This window comes from Passer domesticus, chromosome 10 (genome assembly GCF_036417665.1).
Source record: "Passer domesticus isolate bPasDom1 chromosome 10, bPasDom1.hap1, whole genome shotgun sequence".
Lineage (NCBI taxonomy): Eukaryota > Metazoa > Chordata > Aves > Passeriformes > Passeridae > Passer > Passer domesticus.
Window position 1 is genome coordinate 30,321,414 of NC_087483.1, and position 27,309 is coordinate 30,348,722.

Sequence of the window (27,309 nt, forward strand, 5' to 3'; positions counted from 1 at the left end):
TGCTGAAGAGAGCAGGAGCAGCCTTCTGGGATGGTTCTGTGTGGTGTGCCCTGCACCCTGCTGGGCCCTGCAGGACCCTGCCAGCCACCTGAACCAGCAGCTCCCCAGCAGCTTCACCCCAGAGCCAAAGCACAGCGGTACCACAGCTCTGTGGTGGTACATGTGAATTTCCCCTGTGGGAGCACATTTACTCATATTTGTACTTTGGTGGTCCCTGCCCTTGCCCTCAGCACACTGCCTTTAATTGCACTTGCTGCTTAGTGATAAACATTCCTTTATGTCACCTGTACAGCAGCAGTTTTATTCACCTCACAGGGAGGCTGGTGAGAAGAAACATATGATGTTAATAGAGCTCTTTGGAGAAATAAAAAGAATAGTGCTGTGTTATTAGCATAACTTACATCATCAGTGTAATGGACAAATATGCTTTTTGCCTACTTTAAACTACCTTTTATTAATTAACCCAATGCAGTAGAGCTAATTACTAACCATTTCTGGTTTGCCAAAGGCCTGTATTAGAGGCTTAGCCACATTTATTCCCTTGAAACAGTTTCCTTTTAAAGACTTTACAAAGTTGAAGGTCACTTCTTATTTCTACTTGTCTTACAAATGCAAACACTTTTTCTTCTCCCAACAATGCACAAAATGCAAGTCAAACTAACCATGTCAGCCTTTAATGATATTCATAAATTCAGAATTAAATCTTTTTTTTATTCCTTAGTCTATTTGCTTTAATTAACACCAACTGCATTGATCTTGTTTTTGGTCAGATAACTAACCCTTCTAAGAGCTTATGAAACAAATTTCTTTGCAACTCTAATAATTACCATAATCCCATTTTAGCTGAGCAGTTGTGTCTTTAATAGAAGCAAAATTTTTCCTAATTGTGAGAGAACTCAAAATTAAGAAATAGCTACAATTAAAATTAATCAAGGCATGGATAAATCACAGATTGTTGCATTTGTGAACTGTCCTAGATCTTATGTTGAAGGATTTAAACACACGTAATTTAAAATATAAATGAATATTTGCATTCTAGTAGAAACAAACACTTTCAGAAAAAAAATGCAGTGGTATCACAGAACATTTCATGGACAAAAATTTGCATCAGGCAGCCCCTGACCTATTTGCAATTGAAACGAACAAACAGTTCAACTCAATTTTGCAAGCAACGTAAATTAGACACTTGAAAATTTATGAATTTGCCTAAGAAAGCTTCTGACAGACCAGGGACTCTGATCTTCCCCATTTATTCGTATAATACATATCACAGTGAAAAATTATTATTTAAAAAAAATAACTGAAGCAAATAAATTTTTCCCTCATTGAGCCAAGCTGGAAAATGCACAATTTAGCCATCTAAGTGAGCAATATGCACAGCCTGCACAAAAGCCTTCACTGTCCTTGGATGAAGCATTCACCTCCAAAACTGTAGGTGTGCTTCCTATGAAATCAAAGGACAAACTGCACAGACATTAGGGGGGAGAAATCTGGGCCTTTGATGGGAATGATGAAGAAATAACAATGGCAAAATTACTTGAGTGGGAAGGCTGAAGGAGCTCTATACATTTGATGTTACACTTGACTGGAAATAAACCCAGTGTACTTTCAATAAGCACCTCTGAGATTTTGTTATAGTCAGCACAATACATTCAGCACTACCCTCAATTGCTCCCAAGTAAAGAGGAAGGAAAGGGAACCATCACAGAGAGAAAGAAAAAAAGAACACACCCTTAAATATCAAGACTGTATATATATATATATATTTTTTAGATGAGCACTGAGTCCCTAAAACTCAGTAATGCTGTAACAAAAAAAGCACATGAAATTCTGGAAGACTATCTATCAATAATGCATTGTTTTAAATATAGTATCAAATTCATTTTATTTCAGCATGTTTTCCTGTTTACAGCCAGCAGCTATTTAATTCATAATTAACAAAATTTAGAATTAAAAGAGATGACTTCATATAGTGGGAATATATGTCTGATGAAACTCATGGTGATGCTGTAACAGACTATATTTTGCTTTAGTGAAATGGTGTCTTTCCACTAAACTCAATAGATTGAGGCCAATTGCAACAACATGGATTTCAGCCCTGCTGTGCCATAAATCTGGGAAACTCCTTGCTAAAGGTTATTTTTGATGCAAGAAATGGCTTCAAGGGGAGACCAGACAATTACTTTGAAGAGAAATTTAGCAATGGTACCAGACAGACAATGTGTAACAACTTCAGAGCTTTACCAAGAGGAAAACTAATGAAGAACTTAGAGCATCAGAAAAAATATTGCAAAAGCACATCCCACTCTTATTTTGCCCCGGATGTTCTTTTGTGGTAAAATGGTGGGCTAGGTGTCCTTAAGTAAAGGAAGAAAAAAGAGCTACCAGAACCAGAGGAAGAGAGAAAAAATGTCTAAGAGCAAATATTACAGTGACCTGCAAAAGAATTAACACTCTTCAGACCTCTGGTTTTCCTCAGCAGACATTTCCTCCTCATCACCACACATGCCAAATTCTCCTTCCTCTTTCAACTTTAGAAAACTGACCAACAATTTACGAAAATGTCTTGTGGCCTTCTTTATTTTTTAAGTCATCTATGTTTTCTTTCCTAAATTTATTATGTTATGAAAACACATGAAGTACAAAGAGTACGAATAACGTGAACAGACTATTCCTGTTTTCCATGATGGAAATCAGCTAGTCTATCCCACTGAATTGATGCAAAAAACAAACAAAACAAAACAAAAAACTCCTCAATAGTTTACAACAAAGGTAGGTTTTTCTTCTTTGCGAGATTTGCAACACTTGATGACAGAACTTTTAAAATATATTATTGTTTGCACTGTTAGTCAGCTTGGTTCTCACCCTGCACTTGCATACCACTGTGAGACCAGCATTTAGAAGATCTGAACACTGATCCCAACAGCCCTTGGGCATGTGAGTAGCACAGAACTGTGGAAGAGGTTGTGCTGGGACTGACACTAGTGAAGGAAAAGCCTGTTATCTGTGCCTTAGATAAAAGGCATTTTTTTAAGGTTTGATTGCTTTGTTGTTAGAACACCTACATTTTTAATATAGGTAAATGTGCTGGCAGTTTGGCTTAGCATCAGCAGAAAGGATTTTATATAAATAAATTTGAAAAAGAAAAAAGGCAAACAAATAAACCATCCTGTACAGACAGCTGTTCCATTTAGAATTCATCATTTTACAAAGCAAAAGCAGAAAAGCCATCTGCAAAAATCAAACAAACAAACAAAGATATGATATTATATTCTACTTGAATCCCCATATCTGGCCTTTAATTTACCATGGCATTGCACATCCCATGGATCTTTACTCTAAAAGAAGAACAACAGGAGAAAACTGTATTCAGGTTCCTCCCAAACTCAATTCCACAATAAAGTGGGATTTCAAAAGCTAATAAATTAGCCCCTTACCTACTTTAAAACTGCATTCTTTCTCCACAAGGACGTCCTCATTCAGGACAAATCCCTTCTCCCACCCTAGTGAGAAGTCCCTACACTCAGAGGGACATAACTAACTTTGTCCAATTTCAGCACCTTTCCACATGTAGAAGTCACTGCAGTTACAGGAAGGCTTTCACCCTGCTCAATTCACCAATTTTTTATCTACCCTTGACAGGATTTACTGAATGATACTGACAAATCTGGAGCATCTGTCTTTATTTTGCTCTGAAACACAGCACTTATACAGACTAGTGAACACTTCATGGGCCTTGATTGTCATTTTCTGCAGCTGGTATTGCATGTATGAAACAAGGACAGGGAAAACACAATTAAGGAAGGGCAAGCAAAATCCATTGATGGCACTGTCCAAATAATCTGAGCATTCCTTTTCATTCTCATTAAAAAAAGCCACAAACCCTAGAAAACTGCCCCCACCTCAGAGATAGCATTTTTCACTGTAACTGCCTATTTTTTTGCGGGAATTTGCTTTGTACAAATATTTTCTTGTTGTCTATCACAGAGCAAGAACATCTGACAGTGTGAAGATCATATCCCAGTCCAAGAGCAGGAAACTATATGGTTTTATTACACTTCATTGTCAATCAGCCCTTAAGCTATTGGAGAGAAGCTCTGCCATTACCTGCATTATTCAGCTGCTTTAAACATTAGAATAGATATGAGGAGATGAGGGAATGCTCCTCAGAATTACAGGGATTTTAATTCCAATACCCAGGCTTTAGAGGCCTGTGGGTTTGAATTTTTTAAACCTTGCTCTGCATTTTTTGCATCCTGTCCTTCCATCTTAAAACCTGTGTGGAATGGAAAGGATTTACAAGATCACACTTCAAAATGCTACCTATAAGGGTGTAATTCCTGTAATTTAGTTCCATTAGCTAGCATGTCTAATTTGTGATATAGGTGCATATTTAGGGAACTACCCAAGAGACTGTTCAACCCTCCCAAAACATCATTTCCTCCTCTATTTTTAATACTATTTTCTTCACTGTATAGTGATCATTACAAGGAATTAAGTCATTAAGATACATTTTTTCCCTTTTTTTGTTTCCCACCATGTAATATAGCTAGGATTTAAGATATCTTCCCCTTTCCATTTCCACATTAATTTTCCATTCCCCAAACCCCATTCCAGTGTTCTGCTTTGGGTTTAGTACAAAGGATGTAGAAAAAACCCAGAATTTCTCTAATATGATGAAAAAGAAAGACACATTTCTAACAAAACCCTAATGTTTGCTGAACAAGCACAAAGCAAAGTGGCTTGCAATATATCAAGCACAAGAAAGGGAAACTTTTTGTAAACTTTATCCCATTTTCCTTAATTAATATATAAACTAGAATAAGACATGAAAATTCAATAGCCCTGAGCTATTTGTCCACTGAATCCTAAAACAGGCAAAAGAGACAAAAGATAAAAGGAAAATTTTCACTCACAGGACTGAAGGTGAAACAAAAACATAGAAGAACTACTTATCTGGACCATCAGATCCCTACGGCTAGTAGGACTAGCTGCCTCCTGCAGCATCTAAAGGAAAAAAAAAAATCTAGATCTTGGTATTCCAGCATCTGAATGTGTGCAGTCCAATTGCTTTGTTTTGGCTGAGGATGGAGACATAGTTGGGCAATTCTCAAACCAAACTTGGGATTTACACAAAATCAGAAACATTTTGAAAAAGGACACAACATCCCCTCTTATGTCTTCAGCTTATTCCAGCTTTGATCACCATCCAAATTCAAGAAATGTGATGTAAAAACATCCCACTCATTGCTATAAAAGCAAGAAGGGAAAACATAAGAGGATTTCCTGCAAAGTAATATGCACTATAAATTAATTGTCATTTCTGCAGAGAAGGCACTAAGTACTGAAAACAGGAAAAATTATAGAGAATGAAAAGAATGGTTGCCAAATTGGGGGTTGGGGTTTTCTTAATTATTCTTTCTGCAATGCACTGCAGATATTTATGTGGGGTTAAATGTGATACTAAATGCTTGATTTTTTAATCCCAGCCTGGGACTCTAACAAAAAAAATTAAAATTCATTGGCCATAATTAGCCAGAGTATTTTTTCACTTGCATGGCCAAGCTAGGGGGTGAAAGGATCATATGAAGTTTGGCTTCTGCTGCAAGGCATACATGAAATCTAAGAGGAGAGTTAAGAAATATAAAAAACCACTATGCTTTTATCAGATTTATCCTAACACCCTTCACCTGCAATAGTAATTAATTTCCCAAAGGCCCATTTTGACAGTACAACACAAGAAGCAGTGTTAAATTCAGCACTAAAAGGAAGAAAAAGTAAAAAAAAAAATATTCTTTCTTAGAAGTAAAAATTGATAATAAAATATAACAGAATCTACAAAGGAAACAGGCATAAAGCAGGTTTAAAAAGGTCAGCTTTATTTAACAAGGAAAAAGAACACTTTAAGCTAATTTATTTAGAAAATACTATGAAGAATTTTCACAGATAAAACAGGGGTATGGTTAAAGAATAGGGACTAAGCACACTATTTGTGCTCCACAACTGAAGCAGTTGAGGGAAGCCAACTCATGAATCAACTCCGTATATTTCTTCCTAAAGAAGTAAAACTGTAGAGGCCAATCTCATCACAGTGATTATTATGGATACCACATGCCCCTCTCTCCATTTGGATTTGCTGGGAGAACTGGAATATGCAGATGAATCTTGGTTTAATGAGGATGGTACAATCAACGTGTGCCCGTGTTCTGCTCACTGATGCTACAGAGATGGGACCCTGCCAGGATTCAGAAGAAAATATCTGGAGTCAGGTTTGTGCTCCTCATGGCACATCACTGGAATTCCCAGGATGTCTTTCAAGATGCTAAGGTGAATTCAACAGGAATATTTTCTCCCTCCCCCTCTCCCCCAGGTCACTTAAGGGAACTGAAGTCCCTGGTGTTGTCCTTGACAAGTACTGTAAGTGTTTGCTACAGCAAGGGCAAGGTGCCAGCCAAGTAAAAATAGGACAACCCAGGCAGAGCTTCATCAGCGCAAAATCAACATGAGCTGCAGCAATCAGATTAAAGTACCTCAGCAGCTGTAGGCAGGGAGAGCAACACATCCATTATCTATGCAAACTTGTGAACCTGAGCCTAAAGAAAAGCAGGATCTGGCTACCCTCATAGTTCCTTTATGGATAATGACAGGCTTAACACAGAACAGGCTTTCCTAATCCGAAGACAACCCAGTCCAATGTATTCAAGTGCAAATCACGTATAGAATTTATGACAATAAAACAATGGGTGTACAACATCGTGCTTCTCCATCTGCTTCAGCCTCACCTCTGTCCAGGGAAACTGTCATCAAAAAGTCCATCACTTCAAAGTATTTCAGTTCTGGCAGGATTGACAGAATCATGAAATTTTAGACTTAAAAGATTTTTCTCTGTCACCGGGAAACAAAAATTCCTCATCCTTTGTGATGGGGGCTGAGGAGTTAAAAAACATTAATAGAACCAATGTCATCATTATGGGTGTGTTCCAAGAGGATTTGCCTCAAAAGCCTGGTGAATGCAAACATTTGTCCAGCACCACCGTGAGGGGTAAAAGAGACTATTTCCATATTAGATGCCAATTCAAAGGAAAAAGAGACCACTCCTCTACTCACAACAGCTCTTCAGCACAAGTTACTCCAACAACAATGCCTCCTAAGCACTTTTCCTTATAGACTTTGCAGGAGCTGGTAGGGGAAACCACACCAGATCTCGCTTGTTTGTATACACACACAGAGTGCAAGAACTCCTGCAAATGGAATTTTCTTCTCTGACACTAACACTGCAAAGCAGTCTGTCCCACTGCATTCAAGAAGTGTATGAGATTGATCAAGCCATGCCTTCAGGCTCCAGGCAACACTGCAGCCCTCGCTGCTGTATTCCAAGGGGTCCATCTGTGGTAAGAGCAGCCAGCCCTGCTCAGCCCTGAGGGAGCATCTGTGCCGTATGATGAAGGACTGGGGATTCACTGCATTTCTGGACTGAGGTCTAATGATTTTCTGGCACATTTTCCTAATAACCATGGCAACTCTTGAGCTGCAATATCTCTTGAGCCCACATTCCTGCATCTATTCTCTGAACAGGATGCCAACACAGCAAACAACCAACTCAGCTTCAGGACTGGAGCTAGTATTTCTAGTCACAAAATCTGGCATTCGAGCCAACTGCTGAATGGGAAATCCCAGAGCTTCTCAACTCTGTGGCCAAATTCTCAGCATCTGCCTATTTGTTTTCCTACCCATTTCATTTATTTTTAAATGAGAGGCTGACTGAATTTTCCCCAGGCTATGCTTTCCATTGTTGGCCCACACACAGACAAGACCCACACACCCACTATTTCAACTAACACAAAGGAAGAGAAAACAAAGTGCAGAACTTATTAGTGCTTAGCAAAATGCACACTGAGATTCAAATGTATTTTGAGATTAGCATAGCTATGATGCAATATATTTTGTTTTTGAACAACAGAGGTACAGAGAGCTGCATGCAATGAAAACAGTGTTTTAGAAACAGTGAGGGGCTTGGACTTCCTAGTCCTAAGTTTATCACCTCCCTCCAGACTTGCTTCAGATCAACAGTGTCTCTCCTTCAATTTCCTTACTCTGACAGTGTAAGTAAACAAAAATGCTGATGAAATAAGTTCAAAAGCATCCCACTGAACAATTTTCCAGCTTCCAGCTATCTGTGGCTTATGAATTCATGTACACCTTACTACCTTTTTCCGTTATATTTGACCTCTACAGTATCTAACAACATCCAATTAGATCTTGTGTAAGATTTGAACTTGTAAGAAACAAGTTTATTCTTGTTTACTATTCACCTCCTTCCTGTTGCTCCTCATCACACAACCCTGCCCAGTGCTCTCTTCTCCAGGCTGAAGAGTCCAAACCTATTTCATCTCTCCTTGCAGAGAAGAGTTTGTAGCACACCAAAGAACAGAGTGTCAGTTTTAGAAACAGCCATGAGGGCTGAATGACAGACTTACAGACTGTGGAGTCAGAGCTGCACGCAGCACCTCCTCTGAGTGGCACAGAGAGGACACACTTCCTGCAAAGGGCTCGTCAGACCAAGAAGGAGGTCAGTGAATACATCCAACTGGATATATTACTAAAATAGAGGGTTGTGAAGGGATCCATACAGAGCTGTTATCTTGATTTACTGGGGGGGGAAGATGTTTCTGTAGTTCTCCAGTGGCTCAGTCCCTGCCTTCTCTAAACTTCTCACTCTCATTTACACCACATCTGAAAGAGAGACAGGCACCTCCAAGAAGTCAGAGGACCTCAAGAAAACAGAGGGACAAGTAGAAGGGAATCAAGTTATTTTTCATCAAAGAAAATAATACCACTAACCATAATGGAGTTTAACCACTATTCTAGACATAATGCAATTTGCAAAAGAGATATTTCAAAAAACCCCAGAGCAAAAAATTCTGCAATCACATAGCTTTCTTCTGAGTTGTAAAAATGAATAATGTGTTTTCTAGAAGCAAAAAGAGCAAATCAGGACATATGAATAGGATCTGCTGTTCCTTCTCTCCAATTTCATATATGCCTGTATCTACCTATATATATCAGGTTATTAAAAAAAAAAACCAAAACAAACCAAACATAACTTTGGGCTACACAATCCTTACCCACAGCTGCAGCACTGCCTTAGATTGTCTAAGAGATGCATTGACTAAAATGAGTTTTCTCACAGGTCTGAGACTTCGTGAGCTGAATTCCTGAAAGATTTTTCCCATGTAATTGGTGGGGTTTTATTGGTGTTTTGTTTTTTCTTTCCTTTTTTTTTTTTCATTTATGCACTGTTATTGTTGACATTTCAGAACCCCCAAAGCAAGAACAAGGCACAGCTGTTCCACCTGCAGGAAAAGCCTGAGCGAATGCAACAGCGCTGGAAGGAACTTGGAAGATCACTCAGTCCATGCTCACAGCCCAAGGCAGGATCACCCACACCCATGTTCATTATTTCTCACAGACTCATCTAACTTTTCCTAAAGCCTTCCAGTGACAGAGGCTTGACAGTCACCTCAGGCAGTCTGTGCCACAGCAGCTCTCCTACACATCCTGGGCAGAAAGGATGAATATTCCCATCAGTGCTGCAGCAGCCTTTGAGTACCTAAGACCATTATGCTGCCTCCCCTCAGCAATCTTTTCTGGTTAAAGAATTCAGTCAATCTGAGCTTTGTCAGGCTTGGTGCTGTGACCACTTCCCTGGGGAGCCTGTTCCAGTGTCCAAAAACCCTCTGGGTTAAGAACTTTTTTATAACTTCCAAGCTAAACCTCCTCTGATGTAACTGCAGGCCATTCCCTCAGGTCCTGTCACAGATCACCACCACAGGGAAGAGATCAGCACTGGCCCCTCCTCTTGCCCTCACTAGCAGTTGTAACCGAGTGAGGTCTCCCCGCAGTCTCGGGCTGAACAGACCAAGCACCCTCAGCTGCTCCTCACACAGCTTCCCTTCAAGGCCCTTCACCATCTTCATTGCCCCTTTGGATGCTCTCTAACAGTTTGATATCTTTCTCACATTGTGATGCCCAAAGCTTTCCCCAGGACTGCAGGTGAGGCTGCCCCAGTGCAGAGCAGAGCAGGACAATCCCGAGGCTTGGCCCTCCTGGCTGCCAGGACACTGCTGACTTGTGTGTAATTTGCCATTGACCAGGATCCCCCAGGACTCCCTTTCCGTGACACTGGTCTCCAGCATCTCATTCCCCAGTTTGTCCATACATCCAGGGTTGCCCAGTCCCAGGTGCAGAATCCAGCATTTGCCCTTGCTGAACTTCATCCAAGTGGTGATTGCCAGGCCCTCTCATCTGTCCAGGCTCTCTGCAGGGCCTCTCTGCCTTTGAGGGGGTCAACAGCTCCTCCCAGTTTTGTATCGTGTGCCAACCTGCCCAGAATCCCTCCAGTCCTATGTCCAAATCATTGATGAAAACGTTGAAGAGTACAGGGCCAGCATGCCATTGGATTTTCTGGCCACCTGGGCACCCTCTGGCTTGTCCAGCCTCTATCAATCAGCACCCCCAGGTCCTTCATTACATCACTCATAACTTTTTTTTTGTCTGTGTGATCGATATATTCAACAAGAAAGGTGGCATTATGTAAAACAATCCCACTCTTATTATGTTTGGACCTTTGCCCTAAATAATTTTATGGTATGATCACAGACTAATGCTTGTCATCCTTGGGACACTAAAGAGAAGGAAGATATTTTCATTAGTATCACAAAGTTGCACTTAGCCTGGACTTGGTGACAATGAAGGCACTGGAGATGTCCCACAGCACCTCTGCATCATACCAGAAGAGCTTTCTTTTTTTTCAACATACAATCACACAAAATGCTTTTAAATGGTCCACTCAATATTAAATAATCTGTTTTTCCAAGAAAACAGCTAAATTCTCTCTCTCAGTTTCTATGAAAGATTACATTTTGCTTCCTTTTGTAAAAATAGCTGCATCTTTTTCCATTCTGTCTTGGAATTGTAGAATTCCATCCACCACTTCAGACACACCAAGTGTGAAATTCACATTCCCCTGAATTCAGCCATCATCAAATGTGGAAAGAGATTTGATCAGCCAAGTCAGTAATTTCTCCATATAAATTAACAAAAATGAACATACAAAGATGAGCGCCAAGGTCTTGCATCACAAATGTTTTGCCCACTTATAAATAGACTGCAGCTCCAGCAGGCTGATCCCTCGTACAAGAAGGAATAATGGAAATCAGCCATCAACTTCATCTAAGTAACATGTTTGAAAAAAAACCCAAAACATTAAATGCTTACAGTCCTAATGCATTTCCAAAATATCCTTATTACTCCCCTAACTATTTGAAGCACATGAAATTTCCAGCAGTTTCATTTCAGAATTTAGGTAGATTAAAAAAAACCAAACCAAAACAACAACAACAAAAAAAAGAAGAAAAAAAAACACCCAAAAAAAATCCAAACAAAAAAAATTACACAACTTCCTATTCTACATACTAACTTCAAAGAATTTATTTGCATATATGATATATATGATTCAGAAATATTTAGACACTAAAAATACACACTAAGCAAAAGTGATTTACAAAATACTCTAAAAAAATTGGTTTCTTATTTCCTCTCTGCTGTTTATGGGAAAGTCTGGGGTTCCTGTCAGGTTTCATCTCAGGAGGGATGTGGATCACTATTTAAACTGAAATGTTTCTCTGGCAGATGCAGACATTCCATCATTATATTGTCCCACTGAATGGGCAGTATTGCACATGAGATGTACCATATCCTCATCATGAACGTGCTGTAATGGCTAACAAGAAAAATTGTAGATGATTTATTTAAGCAGAACCAGCTTATATATTAAGGGTATGACATGTCCTGATGAATCAACTAATTTTTCCGTCTCTTTCATTTCCTCTAGAACTTCAAAGCAATCAAATGTTGTTTATGCATAAAATTTAATCCTTTCACCAATCTATAGTTTGATTGAATTTGCATACCCTATTTCCTACAAGTCAATGTGAAGAGAGCCTCATGTAATTGAAACCATTTCCCCTCCAGTCCTCCTATCTTTGTTGCAGTATTTTCTATTAGTAGCTCTATTATGCCTAATATCTGTAATGTTGGCAGATCAGAATTTTCACTTAATGTAACCTGTATTTATAAACCACTAGGATGAAAAAAGAACAAATACAAGAAAGAGGAAATAATAATTACCTGTCTTTGATGCCACACAGATCAATGTGTAAATCACTAAAATTCCCCAGGGAGCCTTGCTGAACTAAAATAAGGTCCTTGGGCTGGTTATCAATAAAGATGAGCCTCATACAGCCTTGAAAAGCAGTAATGGGATTTAAACACTGGGAATCGGTGAAATTGTCAGGGCACCCTGTGGGAAAAAGAGAAGAGGCAGAGAAGAATATTGGAATCTTCAACCATTTCTGCTGGGATTTCCTGATGCAAGAACTCAGAGGCTTATTATTCCAAATGTTTTTATTCCTTTTGCTATGCAACCTCCTGTGTTATAAATCCTCCAGTTAGGGGAAAAAAGAAAAAAAGAGAGAAGCCAGCCACTGGGAGTATCACAATATGAGGTTTTCACCTTGTGAAATGCACCTGTGTTGAGCAAAATCAAAATGGGATTTGTTTCATCTTCTTTAAACTGCACAGTTGATAGCAACTAAAACATGAGTTGTTAAAAGAGTTGTACAAAATGTAAAATCATTATGGGTTAAATTCTGCTGCTGAAGCAATGTGCAGATGAAATCTTGTGGGCAGCAAGAAAGCCATTTGTATCTGAGCCTCCCAGCACCTAGACAGCTCTGAGATCCAAGTTCCTGTACATCCTCACTTAGTGCTGCATCCACAGGGTTCATCAAGATCAGAACCATACTACAGTAAACATTACACAGAAATATATTAGATTAAAAGATAGTTAATGACATTAATGTTTGCACTCCACTCCAAAAAGCAGAAGATAGTCTTTTTCAAGACTTTTTTCCATTTTCTAAATTGAGCTAAACCTATCTTAATTTTCCACAAGAGCTTTGTACATAAATACCTTTGAAGATTTGAGCTGTATGCCACCTAAGCTCCAAGAAGTCACTGAGCCTGATCAGAACAGTGGTATCTACAGGAATGCTGATAACATTAATAATTCTAAGGCCTTTTAACCAGGAAAAGACAAAACACAACAAAACAAAAAACACTAATGGTTAATATAGCTTTGTAGATTTTGCATATATTGTCAGAAAGATGTAGGTACTCATTAACTACCACTACCAGTAGTTCACTTTTGCTTGACCAACACCCTTTACCCTGTCCATGGTGCTGAATGCACTGCAATTTAATCAGTCATTATCTTTGCTCTTAGCTGCAAACAGCACATCGTGGGAGAACTCTGTGGTGAGCATCTGAGGATCTGCATCACAAAAACTCCCCTGAAACAACCTACCTCCAAAATAGTAGCTGTTCCCAGAGTAGATCCGTGAGACAGTGGTTGCGTGGCTGGCGGTGGCAGCGTCGCTATCCAGCGTCAGGGTAATGCGATGCCTTCTGGCATTGATGTTAACAGAATGCCAGAGCCCATCGTGGAGATTGGTGCCTGGCAAAAAACATGGAAAAAGTGGAAAAAAAGACATGCAGGAGACAATTGTGTTCTTCAAATTTCCTCTTGCTTCCAACTTGTGACCGCAAATGTGCAGCTGAGTGAGAACTGCAGCTGAAAAGAATTCATTACCTCTGGAAACAAGCTGGCATAGAAGAAAGGGCCCAGGAAAAGGGAAGTTTTGAGACTATTTAAGTAGGTCATCTCACTTTTTAATCTAAGCTTGTACTACTGCAGGCACTCATCAAGCTAGTTCAATCCTTCACCTTTCTGGTAGCATACTGTTACCATTTTGGGGGTGTTTATGTCTATCTTCAGTCTGCTGGGAAATGCTGACAAGTCCAAAAGTGTGCAGAGATCTGTACTGAGCTTCTGGTACTAAACATATGCGTGAGATTGCAGAGGATTAGATTCAGTGAGACATTCATAGGCTGTTCTCAGACTCCAACCTGAAACCTGACCGACTCCAACAGGTATCAGTAGGATTTATGTTTCTTAAAACCTTCCAGTACCAATGCAGCACATGGTATTATTAATGGATGTATAGAAGTTGGATTTCTACATGGACGTTCTGAGAACTGGGATTGTTGCTCTGACCAAGAACCTCTAAAGTTTGAGGGATATACTGGGCAGTCTCCTTCTAGACACTCATGTGAAGTGGCAAATTACCTGTCTTATTTCCTTATTCTGAAAATCAGTGCTGCATTGTGTGGCTCTTGAAATACAGAGAGCTACAAAGAAACTCCACACCCTCTATTCTGACAGCCATGAGAATCAGTGGGCAAGCTTGTGAACCCACACACAGAGGTGCAGATCATAAGCAACCTAATTACAGTTCAAAATATGCTACCATCAGGCTGAAGTGACTGAGATCAGGTACAGACAACTAATATTTACTCCCCACCCTACCAGAATATTTTTCTTAATGTTGCTTTCAGAGAAAACAAATAAGCACTTAGGAACACAAAGAGGTGTGAGAACCGTTCAAAACAAAATTTAAAAGAAAGTGGGTGTTAGGTGTGTATAATGCCATTTCATCATGAATTTCCAAATGAAATTTGCTCAGTAATGGCTGTTAACACATGCACAATTACCACAGAATTAGAGGCTGGTTTTCCAGCAAAAAATGGATTTTCAACTTGAAGTGCAGTTTGAAGTGGAATATGTTGTTGAGGTTTGAAACAATTACAAGAGGAAATAGATCCCATTTGGGGGAAAACCAGGTCCATTCTTGAACAAGCATGAGTTTATCGTGAGTACCTGACATCTGCAGAACATGGCACAAGCACCTTCTGCATATTTCCCATGTACAAGTACGCAGTTTAGTATGTTTGGATAGGCTGGACTCAGGTTCATTATTTCAGAACTACATAAAAACAAACGCACCCAACCTAATATTGACATTGTCTCAGCTTTGTCAACAATTTCATTAGGACTGCAATAAAGGCTGGAATCTCAGTTTTCAGTGTTCAATTGCAGCAAGTTATGGCTGTAGCAATCTACATGAGTAAGGATAGATGCAGGGCTGCTTCATTTTCAATCATAAAGGGGAATGAAACATGCATACAGAACAGCTCTGCTTTGACAACTCTGTCAGTTTTTTATCTCTGCTTCTTTTAATAGATACATCTGCCCCCTTTTAGTCTGTACAGGGAATATATTAATATTACATGTTTTTAAACATCTAATGTTTTAGAAAATACAATATTATTGTTGTTATTATCATCATCATTATTATTATTATTATTCCCCCACATTTTAAATCAGGGAGCCCTATTTTACCCTCTTGCATCCCACCAGCTTCATTACACAAAACAACTTGCAAAGTGGCTAAGAAAGCCTAACAGGGAGTGTAAGGAGGGGAAGCCCATGGTCAGCCAGTCCTTTGAGTGTAGCATAAAGGGGGAGTCCAAAGCTGCAGTCAGAGAAAGAAAATCAGCTCTGAGCCGCTCTTAACTTCTGCTGGGGAAAGATGCTGTGGCTGAGCTGGCTCCCAGCTGATTTCAGCACAGTCTGGAGATGGGAACAGAAAGGTCTTCATGCGACCTGACTGAAGAAAATTGAGTGTGACTGCTTAAGAACATAGGTGCTCAGCTAACTGTCAGTGAGATTGAGTCTGGAGATTTCAGGATGCCAATTTTCCAAGCTTAGATCAAGCTGTACAGAGCAGCTTTACCACTGGAAAGCAAGAGAAGATTTAGAAAAGAAAGGAAGATTGGGTGTTTCCTTATTGCTTGATCCTTTCATCCCATGGAGCTGAACCCTTGTGTTTTAGGAGGAGACAAGTGAAAGTAAACAAAAAATAAACACCTTCAGAGATTTCCACTGGGTTCTCAGTCTCCTTTTGAATAAGTAGCATCAATCTCCCACCATGGAGGTAAACCAAGAGATGTCCTGAGTTTTCAGAGAGCTCAGTGAACAGAAGTAAGCCATCTTTATTCCATGTTCGGAACTGGAAGCTGACTGACAAACCATCAATTTGAGCAGTGCCAGGCAGCAGCAAGTAACTTCGACTGGAGCTCACAAAGGTGATAGGAACAATTTGTGGTTCTGAGCAAGAAAAGGTCACATTCCCCTGCAAAAAAATAAAAAAAATCAAACATAATCAGCATGATGTTTTTTCAGTCATCCCAAAATATCTTCAGTTAAATAAGCTCATCGGATTTCTAATTGCCCTCAAGGCTGAAACAGGTATTTTTATTCAGACACATATCTTTGGAAATAAATAGGAAATGTATCTGTCCATGTTGGGAAAACATATATAACTTCAAAATTTTGCTTTTATCCCAAATGCTGAGGATCAAAAATCAAAACCTTACTTTTTAGCAGGACCTAAATGTAACAAAATGTCCTTATCAATGCCACACCTTAGTTGATTATCTCAGTGACGCAGCCCTTAAATCAATTTGTAATTTGCCCAGAAGAGAAGAACATTTACTCAAAGCAGTCTGCAGAATCTGCACCAGCTTGTATCACTGTAGCTGATGGAAGAAATTACTCCATCAGTTTGCTCAGCCACTGTAGATTACCTCACCAGGTTAAACAGGCCATGGTGCAAAAACTTAACAATACACAAAGACAGGAGGCACTTAAGGAGCCACGTCTTTCAAAGCCACTCCAGGAGAAGATTGTTGCAGCCAGCTGCTTTGAACATGGCTGCTTTGTAAAATACCAGCTGTAATCTGATAAAAACATCGGAGTGTAAGACTTTCTCCACAATAACACTTCTCATCAGAGCCTGAACCTCACTCTTAACTGGATAATTATAACGAGCAGCACTTGATGGATGTGCGGGAAGTTGCACAGTGCTTGGGGAATTCCTGCCTGCAATCTCAGACAGATGATGGAACTGCTCCCTATCACTCTCAAATGTCTTTCCAGTCTTTATTTTTTAAACAGAAAATAAGGTGCCAGAAATAGACAAAGTTATCACTGGATGAAACAATCCTTGATAGATACTTATCTGTATGGAGCTATCTGCATAGTACCTGTCAAGTTCAGAATGCTACCAACCAGATTTGGCAAAATAAATCCATGGGTATATCATATTACAAAATAAAAGGAAAAAAAAGAAAAGTTTGAGATATAATCCAAAGCTTATCTGAACTCCACCAAACATTAGTCAGGTGGGAAGTAGGATGGAAACTTGGTCTCAACCTTAAAAAATTTTCTACTACCTGCTGGGACTTGCTGCATGAAGGGATGGCACAAAATTTTTTTGCTATTGTTACATTTTTACCTCAGTTTTTAATCAAAATTCAGGCCAGAAGTCCTGTCCTGAGACATGATCAGCAAAGAGTGCTGACTGCAAGGCAAATGCTGGGACACGTGGACAGCAGCTGCACATCTCATCCCTGGCTTAACCTGGACAGATTTCAAGCTCCGAAGTCTGACTTCAACTTTAGCCTCTCCATTGTCTAAACTGAAGCAGAGCAGGTGTTGTTCCACATACCATAAGAAGACAGCTGGAAATGCACAAAGGCGGTGCTGCAATATTTTGTGTACATGGGATTAAAGGTGCATTTGTAAAACAGACAAGAGGTGTGTCTGCCTTTTGGTGGGGTTCTTTTCAGGATGTATTTTTGTTACTCTTATTCAAAAATTGAGACCTCCATGATGTAAGGGCCATAAGTAATTGCAGTCAGGACTAAAAACTAACCATGATTTGTAAAAAAATAAAAGGTAAAAAAAGAAAAGTTGAGTAAAACAACTGATGCCCCAAGAACTTACATCAATTCAATTGATTAATTTAGGAGGGAAACATCTTAAAGCAGCATTCCAGAGCAAAGACAGATGATGTAGTTAATACACACCAACAACAGTTGCTGACATCCTTACACTGACCAACCTGTCTACCTTCCTAGAGACATTAACATGAAAACCTGAAAAAAGTCATACAGAACTGTTACTTTGAAAAACATTTGTCCACTGAAGTGGGATAGGTTCCCTTTAAAAAAATTGTTAAATTTGTTGTGAGTGTTATTCTTAACCAAATGATTCCAGCAGGTCTAAGTCAGAAAAGTAAACAGCTCCCTCTAAACCTTCATCTAATCATGAGCATTTTGCATTAATTGGCAGCAGTTCTGTAACTCTCCAGGGTATATGCCAGATTTCTGGAAGACACTTGATTTTATAATTGAACCCAATTTAACTGAAAAGTAAAAGCTCATTGGCTAGGAAATGGGATAAGAACAGTCTAATCCCTAGAGAAAATAAAGGAGACGCTCAGCTCTACCCAGCTGCTGGAAACTTTAGCTATCACGTGGCATTTGAGAATTCCATCGAGTCCATCTCCAGACTGATTAACGACTCCTCTAACAAGCAGTGAAATCTTAACAAAATAGTTCTCATTGTTCTTACAAGAGAAAACTTCTGAGCCTAAAAATGCAATGAAGATACTTGCAATTTTTTCACTGGCTGCCATGACAGCTGTCTTAGGAAAAGAGTAGAAGCAGCCCAGATTTCTGCAGGCAGGGTACAGCTTTAGAGGTGGTTCTTGTTCAAGTGAGATGTTGAATGAACAGGCAGCAGCATGTTACAGCATTTTAAAGAAGAACCAGAGCCTCTCCTATTAAAAGAGAATGGAAGAACACAGTTGCTAAGTGATGAGGATAAAAGTGGATTACATAGAAGATCCTCTGAGCCATAAACTTCATCCAAAACTGACTGGAAACTTTCCAGTGACTTCTGTGGGACTTCAATAAAACCTGTATAACTTTAATGAACCATTTCAGTCTTTTCTGGCCTTTCTTCATGTAGTATTATGTACTGTTCAATGAAAAGAGAAGACAACACCACAATCAGGGCAATTGGTAACAAGTTCCTTATACATCCCCATTGCTCTCAGAGAATACTAATCAAAAATAATATGCACTTGGGAAATTATTCAAACTGACAGCTGCACTGCAATTCTCAGCACTTAGCCTACCAGAGGATCCAGGCCAAGATCACAGCTTGAAAAGAAAGAACAATAAATGAGTATTTCTGAGCTCTCATTCTACCTGCAGGTTAGAGCATCAAATGGGCACTTAAAATTTCCTCATTAATCACTCTGTGGATACTGTCCAATAAAAAGGGTATCTTGCTTTCTGCAGAGGATTAGAAAGGATGATTTCATATGACAGGTAAAGGGACTAAGGTCCCAGGCCTGGCTGAGATACAAATGTGGTAAACTGGCAAGAATATCTCCAGCTTGGAAATTGGAGGACTACTTCTAGCTGTGAAGGGACTGAGTTTGCAGATGAATTTACAAGGAGAGTAACAGAAGAAAAAGGTGACCTTTGATGCAGTTTTAAAAGGATAAGATGAAAAATTGGCATTCAACTCTGAGAAACTGGATTTTGAGAGTGAGGGAGGTTCCTTCAATCCCTGTTTTTAAATTAACTCTGTCTAGGAGAACAAATGTCAAGAGACCCACATATTTCAAGTACTTCTCAAGACCATGCTCAACACTAAATGAAAAGCAAATCAAAGTGAGATACCAGCTCCAGCCTTCTGAAATACTGCTACAAAATGCCTTCAAAGAGGATACGAGGGCACCAAGGTGCACAGTGTTCCTTCAGTTTCCTCGGGTCCACTGAGTGAGCATCCAGTCCATCCCAAGAGCAGGGGACCAGAAGTTCCTGTACCGAGATGGGTTTCTGCTTCTCTGAGAAAAGTTTCAATATGGAAATCTGAAAGCTTTCCTGATCCAAGTTACATTGAAACTAATATGGCCCTGTGATAATCAATCTCGTGACAGAGAACTGCCCTATCTCCACTTACTGCACGTCTCATGGATTCCAATAAAATATTAATTCTTGATCACACTGATTTAAATTGTTTACATTAAAATAATATTCCCAATGGAGAGAAAGTAACATTCAACAAAAAATAGGGAAGACTTAGAAAAAACTGAAACATTGTGACCATGAGAGAAAAAGGGATTAGATGCTTGGCTGGACCTTTCCAGATGTTCTTTATCTCAGACTCCTAAGCTGTGTCACTGGTCAAAAGCAGAACAAAAGATTTTAGCATTTTTATGCCCATAGTAACTGTATATCACTGTTTCACTACATAGTGCAATAGATAAGAGATGCTGACAGAAGAGGAGAGCAAATACAAAAATATTTTGGAGACAAGAAAAGGAGGGTAAAGACCACAGGAGGAAACACACATACAGAGAAAATAGTGACCACTTAATATTTTCTCTCTGTGGTATATTGACTTTGTATGGATGCTAGGAAGAAAACCTTCTTGTGTCAAGAGAAAGGCAGTTCAATAAAGCAAAAGCAAAGGCTGCACACAGAAGCAAAGGAAAACAAAAGACAATCTTTACTTTCCATGAGCAGATGATGCCCCGCTATTTCCTAGGAAGCAGGGTTTCAGCATATGGAGAAGTTGCTCTGCAATAACTAATGCCTCTTCCCTTCCTTTTTATCTTGGCTTTTATGGCTGGGCAGACTCATTTGGTGTGGAATATCCCTTTGGCCAGTTTGGATCAGCTGTCCTGGCTACGTCTCCTCCCAAGATCTCACCCACACCCAAACTCCTGTTGAGGGGGAATATTCACTTTAAGCAACAAGTAGGAATGAAGCCAGCCTTTCAAATTCACCTTGCTAGAAGTGAATAAGATAGATGTCTTATATCAAACTGGCAAATTATTACAGTCCAAGTGCAATTTTTGTTCCACTTCAAGGTAGTGATCTACAGCTTATTAGTTTTTATTGCCTGGAACAAAACACAGCAGCAAGGAGATTTTCTTCATTATTATTATTATGAAAACAGAACCACATCTACCTTAAAATAGAAAAGTATATAGAGAGCAATTCCTATCAGTTTTTCTCATTTTTAATGTATTAGTTTCCTTTAATAGATTTTCCTCTTTTAAATTCCAATTATCTGTGTATCATAGCACAACACCAGCTTAAATGGTTGGTGTGAACTGCACACAATCCAGGCTCCTGACTGTGATGGGCTCAGCTTCTGTTATGCCATGTGCCAAAGAGTTCCTAAGGCCTTACCAATTGGAATAAGACATTAAAAAATATACTAAAGCCTTGGCTTTGCAGAAAATTACATTTTCTCCCATTTTCTCTTATCCCCTGCTAACTCCTATGACAATAATTAGCCATCTCTCTCCCTCTCCTGCAGGGACTAACAGCCTTATCACCTCCTACCTTGAAACATCCTCCTCTGCTCAGCAGGCACTAACTGCCCTATTCATTCAATTTGACTGGCCAGATAATGTAATAAATGAAACCCTGAACAATTGTTTCTAACCTGTAATTTGCTGAAGTCTGATGACTCTCAAAATAGCCTTGTTTGCTCAGAAACATGTCATTTTTTAATGCATGTCATCCAGTCCTATTAAAAAATATGTTCTCTCTCCCAAAAGACTTGCTTCACTTGTTGTCATCACAACTATCAAAATCCTAACACAAAGAAAGTTTTATATCAAGGAGAGTTTATTAATGCAGCTATGTGCTGGATTATACATTTGCACACTGAAACTCTTTAGAATTGTGGACAAAGCCAACTGAAATCAATGGGAAAGATGTTATTTAAATAGACTTTATTTCAAGACCTCAATTGAGGTGACACACTTAATTTCTTTCAAAATAATCCTGTTATAGCCTTCAGCAACAATAAAACAGAACCTCAGAATGAATGCTATTTATATAGACTTCCTTGCAATTCCACACTGCAGGTAGAATGCAAAGGAGACTCCTCTGAAGATCCAGAAACTACACAGAAAGATAGAAGAAAATATAAAAACCTATTTTTAAAAGAACCAAATATTTCTAGAATCTGAGTTCACCTGCCTTATCTAAAAAATAACAAATCCAGTCCTCTCTTTAATTGTGTAACCCAACACTTCCATTAAATAATTTAATAAAATTTATTTTTTTTAGAAATTCATTTTGGTCCACAGGAAGTTGTGAAAAATGTCACTAAAAACTTCCAACATTTTTTATATAGGATTCCTATAGTCTTATTGGAGCACCAAAAATAGGAAAAAAAATCTAACTTGTGATTCTCCAAACCCTAGGAGGGGCCTTCACAAATCACCAGCCTGATGTTCACAGATAGATCAACACTTGCCAGAGCACTTTGGTAGAACGAGACATTCACAGACAAGTAAATTCTTCTCAGGATGAAGGTATCTCAAATCAGCTTAATAAAATAGCATGTTTGGAGTCTCTATAAAGAGAATGAATTATTAGTTTACATTCTCCTGTCACTAGGTATCTTTCTTTGCTCTTTGATGCTGGCAATTGGTTATTTCCCCAAGGCACTACAGTGATACATTTACATGTCACCACATCCCTCGCTGTGCCGAGCTGTCACTCTCACATTCAACATGGCAGGCCAGTGTAGAAATTCAAGCGTATCTGAGAGCTGACAACTTCTGCCTTACAGTCCCCTGCACTCCTTGTGAGCCTAAGCAGGGTTTGCTCTGCTAAACAAAAATGCAACTCCAACTTCTATTAGCCAGAGGTAATGGAAGAGAAAGGGAGATCGTGTTTTTCTCAATTTCACTGAGTAAGTAGGGTGGAACACTGAGAAGACCAAACACAGCATCTTTTCATGGTCTCCTAATTTCTTCTCATCAGCTAGACAACTTCCTATTTTGACATCACAAATCAGTGAAGCACAAAAACAACTCAAGACCCTGGCCACAGGTCACATTTGAGCAGCTTCTAAAGGGACAACCAGAATCTAGCATTAATGGTGCTGGATTCCACCCAGCCATGGTGGAATGGATCCTACAGTTTCAGGAGGCTACTGCTATTTTTTTATCTTATCTACTCCTTCAACCAGATGCATTTAGCAATTCTTAATGGATTTGTCTTCCTAAAATTTGCCCTATCTCTTCCTGCATCTACATACACTCTTAACAAGCACAAAATCCCTCAATAAAGACTTCTCCGTCCCAGATATCAAGAGACCAAATTTCCTTCTGTGAAGAAAAGTTTCCCTTCTGCTTCTCATAAATGTGGCTCTTGCTAGCATATTTTCTTGCCCCTACTTAATTGCCCAAGAAGTGTAACTGCTGTGCAATTTCTCATAATGAGCAGTCTGCACTTCTCTTGTGCTGAGAAGACATTTTGTAAATAGGGCAAACCTTTAGATTACTATTTTAAAGTATTTCATGAGGTTTCCCAAGAGTCCACCCTAGGACCATGACAGTGGTTAATTACAGAAATTTGACTTCTCCTAACCTTTTGCAGTAATCATTTGAAAAGCACATAAAAGATTCCATGTTCCACATTCAATGATCAAGGAAAGGGAAAACAAAATGAACAAAAAACCCCAAACACACAAAACAACAAACCTTCTCCCACCCCTCCAAAAAAAACCCTAATCCAACAAACCCGCCTCCCCCCCAAAAAAAAAAAAAACAACAAAAAGCCAAACCAACCAACCAAAAAAAAAACCAAAACAAAAACAAAACAAAAAAACCACCCCAAAACAAATAAACAAAAAAACAAAAAAACAAACAAACAAAAAAAAAAAACCAGAACCCAAAAACCCACAAAGCCTACAACATGCCATCAGGGACAGAAGAAACCCCAGAGAGAAGAAAGATGGCCTGTCCAAACAGACAGTGCTATGTAGGGAGGTTAAGTATCAGGCAATACAAAAATGGAATTCTGAAGGCAAGTTCCAGTTCAAAGAGACAGGCTGCCTTGTTATCTTGAGATGCCTTCTCAAGGGGATTTAGTGCAAGTCTGAAAACTGCAAATGAGTCACGGAAAAGAACAGGCAGAATGATAATCACAGCCACCACCCAAGAGTACAATACATACTACAGCACTCTGCTATTGACAACCTGTAGTGTCTTCCTCTGACTTTAAATGCAGCTGATTTGGAACCATTATTTACACGAGTGAGGAACTACAACATAAGAGGAAATCTATACCTCCGAAGCTGGTGTATCATTCTCCTGCTTGTGTGAAGGATGTTAAAAGTGAAAAAAAAAACCAAACAAAAGGTGATATGTATGAAAACCCCCAAGTTTGGCTCACTGACTGTGGCAATATTCACAACTGCACAGAGATTGAGTGTTGAAGTCTGCCTGCCTTTGGAGGCAAAAACTGATGTCTCTAAGCATTAATGGCTTTCTAATCCCAAACCAACCAGTTTGTCATTGATTATCTTTTGCTAGGAGACAAAGGTATTTTGGGGTTTACAACACAGAACCATCCCAGGTGATCTCCAATTTGTGGGGAGAGAACGTAAATATGCAACATATTTTTGGAAGGAGTACTTCAAAGTCCCTGTTACATTTAATCATTCTTTTGTGCTGATCCTTTCATTGCATTTACACTTCAGACAACCTTTGTGACTACAAAGACATGAAGTAGAGAAGCTTGCAGCTCCCAGCAGATAGAGCTTGTTTCTTGAAAACCTCAATGCACTTTGAGTAAAAGCATTTAGTGCAGAGTAACTCTGGCAGGCAAAACATTAGATTTAACAAGAACAAGTTATTTTAATTTGAGGAAGTTAATTGCTAATGAGTCAGGAAGAGTAGAAAAGGGAAACAGGATCAGCCTGAATAACCTCGAAGTACCTGAGAGTTGCTAGAAACAGCTGGGATGCAAAGAATGTTGGAAAACAGATTTACAGGGCCCATTTCCAATAGAAGGGTGTTCATCTAAGATGATGAGGCACTCTGAGCGTGGCAACCGTTCCACACACTTTGCATACCCAAATGCTACAGACACAGCACAGAGCAGCTCATAAACCTTGAAAAATGCAGTAAGCAGCCTGCCTCTGAAAGCCATGGTGTTTAAAACATCACTTATGTGAACTAGATTGAAGGGTACATCCCTACTACCTTAAATTGAGAGGAGGAGCTGGATTCCTAGACCTTTCATCCAGCATTTTCTAACCAAGTGTCGTGATAACAGAGTTTCACTGTTTGGAGTCACTTATACCCAGACAATGCCATTCTGAGAAAAAGTGCATTGCAAAATTTTGCTCTTCCCCTTTAGTAAGGCCTTCCCATTATCCAGCCACCAAAACAACCAGCTGTTTAATGACCTAAGAAGCAGACAAGAGCTCTTCGTTCCCCCATTAGAAAATAAACTGAGGGGAAGAGCAATTTAACACAGTTCATAGAATTTCTGCCTTTGAGTCCTCAGTCAGAACAATCAAACTCCAGATTATTAAAGCAAAGTCTCTCCATCCCAGGGGAGTATCCTGGAGGCAGTCTTGACTGCCAACAACACAGTGAGGAACTTCTCACCCATCACCTTTCCATTTTCCAGCTCCCTGCCTACTGAGCCTTGCCCTAGGCAGGGAAAACACAGAAAGAACTTCCTTGGTCATCTGGCTTGCTTTATTTTAGTTTTGTTTAGTGTATTCATACACATTGCTACAAACCAGAAGATGCCATGGGAGCTAGAAGCAGTTTCATCTCCATGTTCTCCAAAGACACAGTGTTAGCCAAAAGGCATTTATTGAATCACAGTGTCAAAATCTGAACAGAGTTGAATTATATACAGCTTCTCAATGCTGCATGGGAGTTATTTTACAGAATAAAATGTTTGTTATTTTTTTATGTATTTAAATATATCTGTAATTTTGGCCATTATTATGTGTTCAGTTATATTTGTGGTTTATGCTGTCAAGCTGGATAAAACTGTAGTTCCTCTTGCTTTACCATTCCACATTTAGAGACAGTAGTGCAAAGTCAATGGTTCTCAGAACTGCCAATACATTGAATATAAGGAGCAGCACAAAGGAGGCTATTTCCAGTGATAACAGGAGTACTTTTTCTCTTCTATAATATTAACTGAAGTATCAAAGTAGAATTCTGCTAGTGCTGTACTTCCCAACAGTGACAGAGAATAGTTCAGAAAGTAAGATTTTATCTGAGTTAACCAGGAAGAAAAATCTCTATGACTTCTTTCATGCCATTAAATATACACATTTTTATCTTGAAAAAAATAATTAAAATGTTTCCCCAAGCAAATTCTAATGCACCAGGAAAATCAGAGAAATGCATTGGTTTCCACATGTGTCTCTCAATAACCCTCTCCACAGGAGCCAGTGCTGGCTGGTGTTAACCTCAGCAATATCATTTTAACAAGCTAATTATCCCCACAGCTCTCCCAATCTGAACTCTACTCATTCAATGCAGCCAGCAGCAGCAAGAGAGCACAAAAAGCATGGAAGGAAAGAAGGAAAGCACACGGTACTGCCTCTTACCACAGTATAGATCTGAGGTTTGCGTCTTTTGGCCAGGTCAATTATATTGACTCCGTTGTAATAAAGGTTCTCAATGCACCCATGGAAATTTTTCCTCTGAAAGGTTCCTGGCTTCCCTGGGACAGGAATCCCTCCAAAACTGAGCTTTTGGAAAGAATAAGAACAGCATTATTTATAATATTATATATATGTATGTATATATTACATTATATTATGTTATCATCCCAAAAGCAGGAGAGCAGAGCCCCACTCCATACATCCACTTGGGGTATTATTTAAGAACCAATTCCCACCAACAACATCACTGGGAGCATGAGGCAGGCCCTGACCACGTCTCAGGGGAAATTACAGCCCCCATTGCATTCCTGCTGCTGGAGAAACGCTTCTGGAACAGAGAGCTCACTGCTTTGGGAGCAGCTCTGAAGTGCCTTGGCACACCAACCTAGTGCCCCCAGCTCCCCTCCCAGGAACACCCACACACAAGGAAACCTCCCCACAGTGTGCAACCCACAGCTCCACTGGCCCAGATGGTGACAACTGTCACATGTGGCATTTGGGACTGAGCTTTGTGATGGAGAAATTCTGCAGGCTACATATTTGCACAAAACTTCTGCTGTGCTGTTGCCTAAGTACTGGCAGATGTTAACACTGTGCAGGTTACAGCTCCTCTCTCAACTGGAAGGCTGAAAGTCTTGGGAGGACAAAGAGCCTAAGAAAATTAAGCTGCCTAAATACAGCTTGTTTAGATTTTGAAGAATAGAGAGAGAGTAAAAAGAAAGAAAATCAAACCCCACAACCCCAAAAAATTCTGATAATCCTACCTTCATTTTCCAAATGTCACAGCTCATTTCTAATTAACTTTACTGACCTTTCTGGCAAAGCATTACTGGTGGTACCACTAAAGTTTTACTCATTTTTCCCATCACAGCCAGCAGCTGTGAGTGATATAATGCAGGTGGTGATCCTACAGCCACACTTGATCAGGACCCGCGCTGCAAAATCCTGCTGCACCCAGTGCAGCAAGAGCATGC

The 27,309-nt window shown here is 39.5% G+C and overlaps 1 protein-coding gene across 1 annotated transcript in view; it reads right to left on the reverse strand.

Moving 5' to 3' along the window:
* CNTNAP5 (contactin associated protein family member 5) overlaps nucleotides 1–27,309 on the reverse strand; it is a 273,862-nt gene that overhangs the window by 111,846 nt on the left and 134,707 nt on the right. The window contains exons 7-10 of the mRNA XM_064434947.1: nucleotides 26,279–26,422; nucleotides 15,890–16,154; nucleotides 13,427–13,576; nucleotides 12,190–12,361 (exon numbers count right to left, since the gene is read on the reverse strand). Coding sequence (XP_064291017.1) covers nucleotides 12,190–12,361; nucleotides 13,427–13,576; nucleotides 15,890–16,154; nucleotides 26,279–26,422 — 731 coding nt within the window. The remainder of the gene's footprint in view (nucleotides 1–12,189; nucleotides 12,362–13,426; nucleotides 13,577–15,889; nucleotides 16,155–26,278; nucleotides 26,423–27,309) is intronic.